This window comes from Rousettus aegyptiacus, unplaced genomic scaffold, assembly GCF_014176215.1.
Source record: "Rousettus aegyptiacus isolate mRouAeg1 unplaced genomic scaffold, mRouAeg1.p scaffold_m13_p_7, whole genome shotgun sequence".
In the NCBI taxonomy this organism is placed as follows: domain Eukaryota; kingdom Metazoa; phylum Chordata; class Mammalia; order Chiroptera; family Pteropodidae; genus Rousettus; species Rousettus aegyptiacus.
The window spans coordinates 67794422-67809274 of NW_023416310.1; the positions used below are offsets into that span (position 1 = coordinate 67794422).

At 54.3% G+C, this 14853-nt stretch overlaps 1 protein-coding gene across 4 annotated transcripts in view; it reads right to left on the reverse strand.

Moving 5' to 3' along the window:
- Positions 1–905: 905 nt before the first annotated feature.
- Positions 906–14853, reverse strand: part of FAM178B (family with sequence similarity 178 member B) — an 83920-nt gene continuing 69972 nt past the window's right edge. For all 4 annotated transcript variants that reach the window (XM_016142979.2, XM_016142977.2, XM_016142980.2 and 1 more), the window contains 3 exons: positions 3006–3083; positions 2566–2718; positions 906–1078 (listed from right to left, as the gene is read on the reverse strand). In XM_016142979.2, coding sequence (XP_015998465.2) covers positions 1046–1078; positions 2566–2718; positions 3006–3083 — 264 coding nt within the window. In that variant the 3' untranslated portion in view covers positions 906–1045. The remainder of the gene's footprint in view (positions 1079–2565; positions 2719–3005; positions 3084–14853) is intronic.

Below are 14853 nucleotides of genomic sequence, written 5' to 3' on the forward strand. Positions count from 1 at the left end.
GCAAAGGAAAGGGACACGTCAGCAGAGCAAGTTGTATGCATCAGCCATAGTGACACTCCATCGGTACACCTGGGCTGGGCTGAGTGGACATAGGCCAGTTGGGCAGGAGTCATCTTTTTCTATCTACTTCTTGTGACTTCTGCAGAACCCCATCCCAGCCCTGAAAGAGTGAGAAGGGACCAAAGACCAGAAATAGATTCTCAGGGTTGGGGCGGGGGGGGGGGGGGGGGGGCGGTGCACATGGTATGGAAGGCCCACTTGGCTTTCAAGGGGGGGCAGCTCAAAGACACTCAGTACCCCGTTAGTGGTCAGGGCCCACAAAATCAACCTCAGGTAAGGCTGGGGGAAGCAAAAGCAGTATCAGGAACTGTCTGTGACACGGTCTCCCTGCTCGTAAGTCTGGGGAGTTGGTTTCAAAGCCCAAAGATAAACCGAATTAAGCGTAATTACAACCTTCATCCACCATCTCATTCTGGGGACCCTCCCTGGTGGGGGCGGGGGATGGGAGGTGGTCCCAGAATGGGTCCAAACACAGGTTCCCTGGCAGGCATCCTGGCTCCCTGGCTCCCTGGCTCCTTGGGTTTCTGACAGGAACAACTGCCCCTCTGTCTCTCCAGATTTACCAACTGCCTCTGCTGCAGTGGGGTGGGGCCAAAGCCCCAATCACATGACTGTCCGAGGTGAGCATTCAGTAAACCAGATGCTAGGCATCAGCCCTTGGGATGGGGGTTGAAGGAAATCATCTGAACCATTGATGTGAAACTAGACTTTAGTGTGCACAAAGAGACCTCACATTGGTGACAGAGAGAGGAAGGCGGGTGGAGGGCTGAGGTCTGAGGGCCTTGGGTGGAGAGAAGATGCTGGGTAGAGAAGGAGAGCCTGTGGGGTCAGACAGGGAGAGGGAGGGCCCCGGGGCCAGTGGGGTTGGCTCCTGCTCCATTGGGCTGGTCCCGCTCTGGCCTCCATTCTTTGCTTCTCCAGTTCCCTGAGCCCTGTCCATTCCTTGCCAGAGCTGAGAGCCCTGGGCCACCCCAACCTTGATCCATTAGATGTCTTTCCAGGGTCTGAAGTACTGGGCCTGTGGCAAAGAGAAAAACAAGGTAAGGTAGCCCAAGCTCTGACCCCTTGGCATCCACTCATCATCCACGACAGTCCTCTTCTGTGCCAGGTAGTGAGTAATAGCACTCCAGGGGCTCACAGTCCAGTTGAGGATGTGGCAGATCAGTAGGCCAGTTGAGCACATCTCTGCCTGGGGTCCTTCCATTCACTGCTCATAGGTCCAGGGCAGCATGAAAGGAAGGTGGAACTAGCCTCCTGGCTTGGCCAGGCCACTGATCACTTTTCCTTCTTTTCATGACAAACACAGTTTCCCACCAAAAGACTAGTGGGATCTAGTTCCTTGGGGACTGAGGGTGAGGTTTGCTCTCTAGCTTTCTCAGAGACTTGCGAAATCTGAGACCCAAGCCACAGTCTGTGGTGATGTGTCAGCCCCAAGTCAGAGGGTTACAGGGGAGGACAAGCAGAGAGAAGTCAGAGGAAAGATAAGTTGGGAGCCTAGTAGCATGTGGGGAAAGCTGGCCCCTAAGCCAATGGTGCTGCTTGTTGGAGGGATAGAGGCCAGAGGGAGGCTGCCAGGCAGGGCTGGACTCTGCTTAAGTCTGCTGGCGTGGGAGCCAGGCTGGCCCTGCACCTTGTTTCTGATCTTTACATGCTGCCTGCCTGTACAACGGGACAAGCTAACTCAACTTCTCAGGGATTCCAGTTAGCCCACTCATCTGTAAAATGGGGCCATAGCAACGTCTGCCTCGTGGGGGTTATGTGGACACAGAGAAAAAGACTTCATTCAATAACTATTAGCTATGAATATGATCACCTAGAACAGGGGTCCCTAATCCCCGGGCCATGCACCAGTACCAGTCTCTGGCCTGTTAGGAACCAGGCATAGCAGAAAGAGCAGAGGACTAATGAGTAAAGCTTCATGTGGATTTGCAGCCGCTCCCCAGCACTAGCATTGCCACCTCAGCTCCACCTCAGATCATCAAGCATTAGATTCTCATAGGAGCATTGGTCCCTGGTGCCAAAAAGGTTGCGGACAGCTGACCTAGAGAGTCTGAGAAAGTGAGGGTGTGGCAGCGGTGGCTATGGAAACCAGAGGGACCAGGACCACCTGGGGGTGTCCCTTCTGGCAAAGAAGGCAGCCAGCCCCAGGCTTGAAAGATAAGTGGACAGAGGGTGGACAGCTGGTGTCCTTGGTGCTCCTTCCTGGCACTGCTCATGACAAACTGGCCCTATGGGTTCAGGCTGTCCCCTCTCCAGAGCGAAGTTTCTCTTTGTATTTGTTCAGGACCAGCTTTTCCCTGCCTCCTGCCATGTTCCTACATTGGGCATGGAGCTCTTGATGAGAATGGTGAAGGGCCTGCAGGCATCTCCCCTTTCCCATTGCCCTCTCCACTCATCTCCCAGCCAGGAGCTGAACAGCTGCACTGTGGGTGGACATGCTCTGTCTCTGGTTAGCTGCCTGATCACTTCCCTCCCCTCCCAGGTAGGGGCTACAGGAGGCACCACCTGGGGCTGGCAGTGGGCCAGCAGCTCCTGCCAGCGGACATAGGTCTGGGCAGCCAGGTCCTTGAGCTTGGTCCGGTGCATGGCCTGGGGGCTCTCCCGGACGTGGGTGCCGATGTGGCGGTCCAACTGCATACACAGCAGCTGCAGCTCCCCCTGCAGAAGTGGGCACACAGGGTTATAGTGTGTGTGTGTGGGTGTGTGTGGGGGGGGGGGGTGTCTGTGAGTGACTGCTCAGAAGTCAGGCAGGAAAGGGAGGAGAGGGGCAGGGAAAGTGCTGGAGGCATGGGTTGGTATCCCTTGGAGAGGTCTATGGGACGCTGGGAAGGGACGGGCCTGCTCCCCAGGGCCTACTTCCTCCTGAGTCTCCCACTCTTGCAGCTCCTGACCATGGGCTGGTCTCCGCCCCAGCTGACCACAGCCCAGCCTCTCAGGAGACTCACCCACTGGTCAGGAGTAATGTCCTGGCAGCTGACCACCACCCCAGCCAGTGTCAGGAGGCTGTGGCACAGGTAGCAGACCTGGAGGGAGAACACAGGAGATAGGCATGCCTGAGTCCCTTGCCCCCAGACTCCTCACTTCCAGGCCCTGCTGTGAAGGCTGGGCTTTCAGTCAGTCTGGGAGGCTCTTCCAGGAGGGTTCTGGGCCCTGCTGACTCAGAGCTTTCTCTCTGGTGAATGGGTATCCTCCCTTCTGTCAGAAAGTGAACCTGCACTGCACCAGCCCTGTTCCAGGGCTCTGGCCGAGAGTCATTAGGGAGAAGGCCCATTCTCTTACACTTCTGCTCTGTTCCCTGAGATGCCACCCGTGCCTGTGGGCTCTGTGACCGGGTGCCAGTCTCCTCCATGAGGGGACGTGGCCCATGGGTGGCCAGACTGACTGTACCTTGGCAGGATACCGCCTGCACAGATGTACAACCCATCTGAACAGTCAAACCATGGTGACAAAAGGAGGCAGGCTAAGACAGGGAGGCAGAGGGCAATGGCTTCTCCTGAGCATCTGCACACCCTACCCACCAAGTCACACACTCGCTCTTGCCCACTGGACAGTGAGGGATGAAAATAAGACAAAAGCCAATTCTCATCCCAGGTGCCCTTGGGCTGGTATCTATTCATTTATGGGACATTCACCTGTTGTGCAGAGAAAATGATGTTCAGGGGGTAGGTACCCCAAACATAAGTGAGGCCCCAGCGTGAAGACAGCCTGCTCCTGGCACTCTGGAGTGCCATCTGTGGGCATGCCTCTCTCCCTCAGAGGTGTCTTTCGCCTTGTCCCCTCTGACACTTTATGTCTGAGATAGGAAAGGTGTCAGGAAATGACCCTCCGTGGTGCCCCTTCCCCACCCCTGGCAGATAATGGCCAAGGCTGAGTTTGAAGGGGAGAGGCTGGCTCCATCAGGACTCTAGCTTAGTGACAGTGGGGCTGGAACTCAGAACCGGCCCAAGGTACCCTCCCTTTTAGAGTACCAGGTGACTGGAGGGGGGGCGCTCACCAGGGAGCTAGCAATCCCCTTTTCCACAAGGGTTCCCTGTCCCCAACCTGGCCATGCCCTGAGGGGCAGTCCCACAGCATTCAGAACCCCTTCCAACCTCTGCAGTCCTGGCAGACAGCCCTCGCCCCACTCCCCCTACAAAGCAGGCTCAGGCCTGTGCAGCAGAAATGCACCTTGACTAAAACACAGCCACAAACACTCAGACATTAGAGGGAGAGAGATACTTGAGGACAGCCATCATGTGGTCAACAAATCCTGAATCTCAGCTTCTCCAGGGTCCAAGTTTTCTGGGGGGTGGGCATGATGTGCAGCTCAGAAGGTTCAAGGAAGAACTAAGCTAAATCAAGCTTTTAGAGAACAGTAGGATTTGAGGTGAGGTTGGCCTTGTGGGGGCGGAGCAGCGCTGAGATTACAGCAACAGACAGACCCGGGGCTGATGTAGGGCATGCTGGTGGCTGCCTGGGTGGAGTGGGAAGGGGCACCCAAAGGAGAGGGCTGGAAACAGGGGTCTGAAAAGTGGGCAGTGGTGGCTGCCCCAGGCTTTTGAGCAGGGAGCCTGGGTTGTGGGGGACAGACTTGGGCGTCTGGGTAGTGGGAACAGAATGGGTTGAAATAAACTACACCAGGAGTAACAGTGCAGCTTTGAGAAAAAGGATTACAGGATAATCTTTTTTTTTTTCTTTTTAAGATTGTCTACAATGTGTATGCTTTACTCAATCAGAATACAATAAAAGTTTTTTTAAAAAATTAATTTTAAATAAGACAATACCAATTAGAATTGACTGAGTCTCAGTTGGGTTTGGGGTGGGTGCGGGGCAAGGGAGAGGGAAGTGACCTTGAAAAGCAGCAGAGCCCTGGGGACAGAGGCCTCTGTGAGATGGCACTGAGTGATCTGAGGGTGAGAGGTTGCAGGAGATGCCAAAGAAAACATCTCAGGGTGATAGTTGGTGGGTGGCTAGGAAAGGGGCCTGTCTGCAGGGGATAGGTGTGAAAGCCTGGGAGGGGGTGGGGCGGAGAGGGAGGGAAAGGGGCAGCTCTCAGCCCTTTCACTTGTAAACAGTCCCAGGTCTGGGCAGTGGCTTTTTCCACAGCCCGCAGGTGGGTGTCTCTGCACTTCAGAGACCCCTGTACTATGCACCAAGCCTGGGGCTAACAGGGACCTCCAGCCACCTGGAATTGGTCCGAGGGGCCCCAGTCACCCTGCCCCCTCCTTCCCTTGCAAAATTAATCTTCCTAGGAGGGGGTGGGGCAGGGCCTAGGGTCTGATTGAAAGAAAAACACCACCCTTGCAGGCAGGTTTCACAATCTTGTTGTTAGTCTGATTTCCAGGACTAAATCTGGAGGGACAATCCCAGGAAAACTATACTGAACGTGTTTTTGGAAAGAGGACGTGGGGTGATAACAGCAAGAAGGAAAGGGCAGTTCTGAAGAAAAGCTCCGTTAACCACATTTTATAAGCCGATTTCTAAAGCAGGGACAAAACCCTCCTACTACCTGGAAGAGGGCCTGGTGCTTTTATCCACCACATTCCAGGGCGGTCCCTGGAGTAGGGATTTAGGGAGGGGGAGGCCCATGGAGGAGGACTCTGACCCCACTTAAAGGGATAAGGTCCTGAAACCAAGGGTCTTTATGACTTTGATTCAGTTCAGCTTTAAATCCTAGCTCTGGAAATTACACTCCCTCTCTCTGCCCCTCAGAGCCCTGTTCTTTCCCCTGATGGCCAGCACCCGAAGCAGCAAAGGACAGCGGCCTGGACCTGACTCATGGTCACACAGTCCAGACCTCTGGCAGGCTACAGATAACATCTTGACCTAAGTTATGTCTCTGCTCCCGAGCCTTGTGGTAGAATGACCCCCCAGGCTACTGTCCCATGACACCAGATAGAGGGATGCCAGAAAAGACCTCAGAACTGTCCCCCAGACCTGAAGAAGTGATTCATTATTCTGACATTACCTCCAAACAATCAGCTTCCAGCACGACCTGTCCCCCCACCCCCAACCCTCGGTGTCTTGAGATCTTGCTCCTTAGAATCTGTAGCCGATCCACCATCAGAAGCCAGGTCTTCAGCACAAACTCCTGTCTCCAGATCAGCCAATGTGATATTAAATTATTTTTCTTTCTATACTACAAACTCCTGCTCATGCATTTCTTTGGGCTGATACACAGGCAGGCAGACTCAAACACTGGGATGCCGATAAACAGCAGTCTGTGCAGCAGTGCTTTTAGAAAAAAGTCTTCATTATGTGTTTAGGAAGCGCCCAGACCACGTCCTCCCCTCACCACCCGAGACTGCTGTCTCAGCGTTAGGGGAAGGTAAGAGAGGGTACGGCCTCCCAAAGGGGCAGGCAGTTGTACTGAGTGCACTCATGGCCTCTTCTGAACCCCCATGCTCCCAGACTTCTGCCCCAGACCCATTTTTGTGCCGGTTAGAGAAACAGGCATCAGCAGACACCGGGCTGTGTGGCTGGGAGTTGGCTCAGCCTTAGTGCCTTTCTGACAGGAGGCCGGGGGACCAGAGGCTAGCCCCAGAGAGCCAGCAGGGGTAGGCGAGAGCCACCCCTTCCGGGTAGGACACAAAGAAAATAGCCAGGTGTGAGAGGCGTTTCCTGCTCTGGTCATGCTGTGACCAGTTCCTGAACTTGGCAAGCCCGCTCTTGTCATAGCTGGCACCATGGACTTGGGACTGTCTTCCCTTCCAAGATGCAGGAAAGGGAGACTGGGCAGAGGTGCACTGGGGGTGCTGCTGATGCCCTAGCCCCCTTGCCTGTTCCCATTTCCTGAACAGCTGGTAGTGCCAGGTAGCCTTTTAGTAAGCCTGAGGCCCCTTCCTAGTCCTTAAAGGCATGTGTGGTTTGGTGGGGTGTCAGTGTGGCTTCAGGGTTCAAGAACAGTACAGAGGCACTCATTGAGAGGGCAGAGTACTACACTTGTCCAGTCTTCAGAACTTTGCCTGAAAAATGGGCCCTCGCTATCTCAGGCTACCCAGAGCCTTCCCTGCTGGGTGCGAATAGAAGTTGGGAAGGCCCCATGGGCCCTAGAGCCTGGGAAACCTCAGCCAACGACTTGGGGAGAGGCAGAATCTGAGGGGATGGAATGGGACATGCCTGAACCCCATGCTGTCAAGACTGGATCGTCTCTTGCTGCTGTTGCCAGCAAGGCCTGCGGCTTCTAGCTTCTGTTTTCTGGGTCTCTCCCAGAGTTTGGCAGGCAGACTTTTCTGAGAAGTTCTGTGCAGGATGCCTCCTTCCTTAAAGGGCCCTGTCCATGCCCTGGGGAAGGATGACAGAGTGAGAGATAGGAGATAGCCTGCTGGGCTTGTCACGGATGGGGGGAGGGGGATCGGTGTCTTCTTGTTCTAGTCCAGCCAGTTTCAGCCCCAGGAACCACAGCTAAGTGTCCCTTTGCAGCACTTTCGTCACAAGATGACAGAGAAAAAGTTTGCCATTTCCCAGGACCCTGGTCCTTTACAAAATTCCCCTCCAGCAATGCCAAGAGGGCAGGCTATGCGGGGTTGGGGGAAGTATTTACACTAAAAAAGGACAGGAAGTAGGATGGAGAGGATCTCCTAGGAGGCTACTCACTCTTCCCAGAACATTCTGTTTTCTCCCACCTTGGGTTGGGATCTGGGATCCAGACATACCTAACCAGGCAAGTCTTCACCCCAGCCCATCCCCTAGAGGCGGCCAGGACTGTGGGGATGGCCAATCTTGCCACTGGCAGGAGGTCCCCATGGCAGCAGTGCCAGCCAGGCTCTGGGGCAGCTGCTATGGGGGTGGGGAGAGAATGAAGGCTGACCCAGGAGCACCTGCTGGGAAGGACCAAGATGGACCTACAAGATGCTGTCTCCCGGCTAGGCTGGGGGGCCCAGGGGCCCACACCCGCAGTGTGGGCCCTGGATGCCTAATGGTGTCAGGCTTCCTGCCTGGGACACCAGACCCTAGAAGAGCCTCCTCCTGCTTTGCTTCTCCTCGCTTCCTGGCTCTGGCTGGTGGCTGCCCTGGGGGACCTGTGCTGAGCCGCAGTCTGGCTGGCTTGCTCTCTCAGGCCAGCCCAGAAGACCTGGAGGTCCAGCCCAGCCTGAGGGTCGACCCCCAGGAGAAGAATCCTGCTGCTGTCACTGACACCGCACTCGTCTACCTCAGGACCTTCAAGCCCATGGCTAGAGCTGCGTCCCCCAAATTATTTTTCTTTTCTTCCACTTTTTAAAAATTAAGTTTAAACTAATAACCCCACTTCACAGTGCTCTGAGCCAGGGGGCTCACAGTATGTATGTGTGTGAGAGAGAGAGATCCCCCTTCAGAGAAAATAAACCCCAGCAAGGTCCCAAGGGCCTGCTAGAGGCTGGACAGGGTGAAGATGAGCCTGTTCCCTGGGAGGGCGCCAGAGCCCAAGCCCCCAGGGCATGGTCTAGGTTCTCCACCTCAGGCTGGCAAATAACTACAATTAGTAGTGAGTAACCCTGAGGCAGGGCAGCTTGCAGGCCCCAGGCCAAGAGCCTCAGCCATAAGAGCGCCATAGCTCGTCTGGCTGGTATGTCCACAGAAACAAGATGAGAGGGGATGCCCTTTTCAGGGTGATCTCCCTCTGGACCTGAGCTGGAGTGTGGCACCTGCAATCATCTCTAGGATGCTCTCTCTTCTGCCCCATAAGCCAACTGCATGGCATGCTCCCCTTGTCTATGCTGCTCCTGCTCCAAGGTCACACCCCTGACCTTGGCGTGGGCCATTACAAAAGCGGCAAGGAGGGGGCTGTGCCCAAAGGAAACCTGAGTTTGGAAGTGACTCTGATCAGGACAGGTCATCGGTCTTAAGTCCTAGTGAGAAGGAAATGACGAAGACATATGATTGATCACAAGGAAATGAGAAGAGATGTTGACTGACACACCACCTCTTCCTAGCCCAGGGTCCCTGAAGGCACAGGGCAGAAAGGCCAGAGAGCAGACGTCACAGGCAGGGCCTGCCAGACACCCTGGGGCTTGAGAGGCTGGACACTCAACTCTGTAAATGAAAGTGCCTGTTTGGAACGGGGGTGGGTGGGGGCCCAAACAGGGAGCAGAGATGAGGCCACTTGAGGCCGATGGGAGACAGGCTTGCAGCGTGTGGACAGGAATGGACTTCCAGCTCAATGCTGTGAATGGGCATGCATGGAAAATTGCTCTGAAAGCCCCACTGGGGCAAAGAGTCTCTGCCAAAGTCGCTGGAATTTGGGAGGCCAGTGCAGCTTGCACCCACATTCCCATGTCCCTCACTGTACTTCCAGTGGCCCAGGGAAAGTGAGCGCAGAGACCAGGTACTCTGTCCACACTTAGGAGATGGAGAGATTCACTTAGGTTCTATCTCGACCTTGGGGTGGGGCCCTGAGCAGCTCTGGGCCCTGCTCTTGGTACTGAGGATGGAGAGGAAATAGAGGCCATGGCACAGTGTGGGTGGCAGAGAGAGGGAGTCAGGACAAAAGCAGGAAGGCTGAGGGCTTCTATTCCTGTGGTTCTGCTACAGGAAGGCTGACCATTGCTGTCTGCTGGTGGTAAGGCTGAGGGGCTGCAGGAAAACCCTTGCCAGAGCACTCCCACCCAGCCTACCCTTCCTTTCCGGCTTCCTATTGGCCCCTGTAGGGTGCGGGAGATGACAGGCCAGGTTGGCTGGCTCTTCTTGCTTCTCCAGCTGGGACTAGAGACCCTGACCTCAGGGGGATATAGACCAGAAACCCAGCTCTGCTAGCTGCCTAAAAGAAACAGGGCTCTCCACGCACACATTTGTAAGCCTATGACTGGGTGCTGTGCTAGAGAAGCCACTGAGACCCTCCAGGGCATAGCATAGGCACCTGCCAGGGGCAGGGAAGGCCTCACAGTGCAGCAGCTTCCTCAGAAGCAATGCTTCTTCCCTTCTCTTTCTTCTCCTCTCACTGAGTGATCTCCAGTAGCCTGACCCTAGGAAGCACTGCCCTCCTTACACTTCTCAGGGATAACAGAGCACGGAGCCACTGCCCATGCTGAAGGCCAGGAGGATGCCATGGACATCTAAGGTTTTCAGGAGTCCCTTCCTTTGTCAGTGTCCCAGTTTCCTGTTCCCTATACCTAAGCCAAATTGCTCCATGGTGGTGGTTTCAGTGCTGAATCCAGGGGAGACACATGGCCCAGGCTGGCCGATCCCTGAACACCTGCCTATGTGACTGGTAGAGACGAAGACGTGACCCACACCAGGCCACTGAGACGCCACTCTGAGACTCTGGTTAGGAACCTGGGATAGAAGCTCTTTCTTTCCCCTGGCTGGGGTTATGGAGGGAAGGAAGTAAGCCTGGAGTGTCCAGAATCAACAGGGAAAGCCTGCCTGGAAGTGTGCCAGGGGTGGGGTGGTGCAGAGCTAGAGGCTTCACGACAGTGTTCTGTCACGGCCAGCTCTGCTAAGGGGGCTGACCCAGGACCTTTCAGGATGTGTACTTGCATTTCTGTCATTACAGAGTCCCAGCAAAGACAAAGAGAAGTGAACGGAGAGCTGGTAAGAAAGCCGTGGCCTGCTGGCAACTGCTCCTGCAGACTTAGGACAGCGAGTGAGGAGCCTCACACACCTGCCTGGTGGCCTTCAGATGGTGGCAGAGTGAGCCCAAGCTGCTTAGCTGCAGCACTCAGGAGGCACTGCTTCTCCACCCACCATCTCAGGCCCAGGGCAGGGTGATGCTGCTTGTGAAGCAAAGTGTGGATGAGCCACAGGTCGAGTGGACAGATTGTTAATACTATGGAATCCAGGACACAAGGGACAGGCCAGGCGCTGCCAAAGACAGGGGTGAAGCCAAGAACCTGAGAATGGGGGTTTCTGGGAAGGACACCAGGGCCTGCATCAAGTGGTGGGTATGCTTCTCAGGGGGGAAGCATGCAGATGAAGTAGTCAGCTGATGAGGCCTTGGATGGCTGCATTTGCACATGATGTGATGTGCTTTTTTCTGAGTGGGAACAGAAGGAAGACAGGCACAGAGCCATCCAGGAGGACTTGCAGGACGAAGAGGCTGAGGTAGGGTGTCAGGTCAGAAACAGAGGAGCCATTGCATGGGGCAAGGACTGGGCCCAGGGGATGGATGCCGGGGCCTGAAGTAGGCGGGCAGAGGGCAGCTGGGCTTGAACGTGAAATGCCTGAAGAAGCCCAGTGCCCTCTGCAGCTGCTCTGTCACTTCTAGCCCTGCTCATACACTTGCACAGAAGTCAGAATCCCTGGGACCCAGGCAAAGTTGCCTGGGCCTGGGCCCCCTGTGGCTTCAGACGCTCAGAAGGACCCATTCTGGAGAGGCTCAGCAGCCACCTAGGCGGGTGTGAAGAGTGGCTAGCATGCCATATCCCCTTAGGGTCAGCTTCCCAGAGTTTAACTTTTTGAGGCTGATTTCAAAAGGTGTCTGACATTCCTTGCTGCGGAGGAAATAAGAGCCACCACCGACCAGCCAGGCAAGGGACTCACAAGTTCTGAGTATCCAGCTTCCATTCCTCAAAACGGTCAGTTTGCTCCTTAGCCGCCCAACCTTAGCCTGACAGGGTTGCCAGCCCTAAGGGGGCATGGCTCTCCCTAAGGTGCATGGTGAGGAGCAGGAAAGTAAGGACGGCACTTGTAGGTTAGAAGACAGAGAGTGTGGGGAGAGGCAGAGGCTCTCATGAGCCCTTCTGTGTGACACGGGACCCAGGCCTGTGCTCAAGCCAACCCCCAGGGAGCACCCGTCCCTTTGCTGGTTTTGAAGGCCAGTGGGAGAGTCCAGGGGCAGTCAAGAGCTGCCAGGGGCTGTGCACCTCCCGCCCTCTCCCACAGCTACTTACAACCCACTTAAAGTGCTCTCGGCAGGGTCACCTGACACAGGGACAGGCAGTAGGAGCAAAAGCGGTTAAACTTGTTTGTCAGCTCTATTACTACAGGGCAAACCACAAAGATATACAGGAGAGGCACACAATGTGCACCCAGACGCACGCACACAGACATAGGTGTGAAACGGACCCATGCCATCTGCAGAGGCCATGTGAAGACCCCAAGAGTATATGTACTCAAGGGACTCTGGCATTGTGGCATTTGCCCAGAGCGTGGCCACCCCCAACAATCACTTTACACAAGCACTTCTCCCTAGAAGGCTGTCCCCAAGCACAGGGCGGCCCGCAGGCTGTGTGTGTGGTGAGGAAGCTAACGGGAGCCACCCACGGTCACCGGGCTTTGCTGGCTCTTGCAGCTGGCTCTTGGGGTATAAGAACCGTCACCTGTGCAGAACTCTCGGTGGGCCCCAGGCTGTCTGTCCCACGAGGACATCATCAGGCTGGGAGGCGGACAAGCCCAGGAGGTTACCAGAAGACAGGGGCCGGCTCCTGGGGCCTCCGTGCAGCTCTGGACTTCTGCTCTGTGGCCTTTCGTTTCTTTCACACAGTGTGAGACAGCCAACTTCCTCAAAGTTCCCAAATGTAACCAAACTGGCGAAAACTCCTACCCCACCACAAAGATTCTGGTTCTGCATACCTTCCATATCCCTAGGGGAAAGACGGCACCAGAAACTCCTTCCTGGTAGCACTCAGAAAGCCAAGGGAGGCAACAGCCAGATGCAGCAGGGAGGTATGGGAGATGTCAGAGGTTCAGCAAGGCCAGGGTGTCACCCGCCTCACTGAGAGAGAGCAGGCCAAGACTCAGTTCGGCCAGAGCACAACTGAACAAAACCTGGCCAAGCACACTATAGGTGAAAAAAGGGCCACACACTGAACGTGACAAGCGCAGGGGAGGCCTGCGTGGCCCTACAAACTCAGAAGCAGAAAGTAACAACAGGGTGGCCTGAACACACAAATCCCTAACTAAACGCAGGTCATGGGGAGTAGTCACGTCCTAGGTCTGTAGTAGCTTCCTTGACAAAGGTCAATCTTTACTTTAAGTGAGCCTGTCTTTTGTCATTTTGCATCTGTGATCACATACCTTTGAAATGTCAGTGTAATTTTTTTCTTCCAGACCCCTCGGGGCACAAGCTCAGGCACCAAAGCAGAGGCCACAGAACCCTTTACTGTTATCTTGTCCCATGCATATCATCTCTCTGTGCCATAAATGTTAACTATTCACTACCCTGTACCCACCAGTGCAAAAGAACTGTGTGTCTCTCCATCTTGCTTTTTATCCAATCCCAGAGATTCTCCCCACTTTGCTTTTTCCCACCCTTTTAATCTACCACCAGTGGATGTCATGTAATCTTCCTGACAGTTCCTCTTTTGATTCAAATGTATAAAATAAGCTGCCAAACTGTCATTCTCCAGAGCGTTTTCTCCACCTGCTGAGATTCTGCCTCCCAGCGATTGTTGTCAGTTTGGCTCAAATAAACCATAAAAAATTCTCTCTAGATTTGGATGTTTCTTACATGGACAATGGTATGCGGGAGTAAACAACAACAACAGCAGCAAACCCAGAAAGCCCCAGGAAGCCCTGGTTCTGGGTGGGGAGGCTGAGTTGGTGGCTTTGAGGAGACAGTAGTAGCAAATCGAGTCGTCACACACAGATGTTTGTCTGCATGGGGCCTAAAGGAGAGTCTGCCGAGAAGGCCGGGAAGGCCCTGTCTCTGGCAGAACTGGTCCCTTGGGCTGGAGCGGAGTGTCTGGTGGCCAACTTTCAAAGCACACTCCTGCACGGAGACCTCTTCTAGCTTTCAGGTCCCAAGCATCACTCTGACCTTTGTCTGGCAGCCTCTGGGACCACCCCTCTCAAACTGGGCAAGCATAGGACCACTTATAGCCACTGTCAGGAACAGGAAACTTTCTCCTTCCACTTAACATTTTGTTTGAATAATTCAAAAAACAGAAAGCAGAGTAAGGGGAGAAAATCAGACCTTAATACTTGCATATGGGGGATTCATATAAGCATGAAAATTACAAAGACACTGAGGCAAACAGAGGTATATACGTCATTTTGGACTCAGGAAGGGGAGGTAGACAATTCACAGGTGGATGAGAAAAAGCAAATGTTTACTAAATAAATTTTTGCCAGGGACCCAGAAACAGTGGTACACAGAGGGGAATCTAGGGCACAGGTTTCTGTTCGGACTCTCCTTGTGCGTCACACTTCACTCACATGTGCTAAGCCTCCCTTCCTGAAGCAGGATTTCCTATCTGTGTCTCTTTACGCAGGTGAGGGGGAGGTAACAAAGTCAAGTTGAGTTTATTGGGCTTTCATTGTTTTCTATTTGAAATATCTGACCCACATACCAGCAAGGGTCTAGGCAACCATTTTTTTATTCAAAAGCACTTGAAATTGCTGCAAGTATTCTAGTTACCCCATTAAGAAGCGGGGTTCCCACATTCCACGAGCGCAATGGTGATCTAGGATACTAGGTGGCTCTGACCCAGCCAGGACAAACAGCCAGCACAGGACTTGCCTGGGGCCCCCACCCCATGCCCACCCCATGGAGCTGCTTTAGGAGCAGGCTGTCTCTTTTGCTACTTGGTGGTGAGCCTTCCCAGGCAGAACCTCACTGGCTTATAAACATACACAATGTGCTGTGATTGGTTCTTTCAGGAGCAGGTGATGTTTCTGAAGTCAAGTGCCTCACAAGAGAAGCCCAGGCTACAAAAACCCTCACAACCCTCATGACAGGGGCCAGGGTGCCAACTTGCAGAGGCTGGTCAGAGGGCCTGCAGAGGGTGGAGGTCACCAGGAGGAGGACAGGACAGCCAGAATGGGGGGCGGGGTAAGAAGAGTTCAGAGAAGGAGAGGTGTTAAAGTTGCAACACTCATTTGAATTAAAATTGTATTTTCATTCAAGCACTCACTACTGCCAAACATCATGCGATGCTGAGAGATACTGGCTGTGCC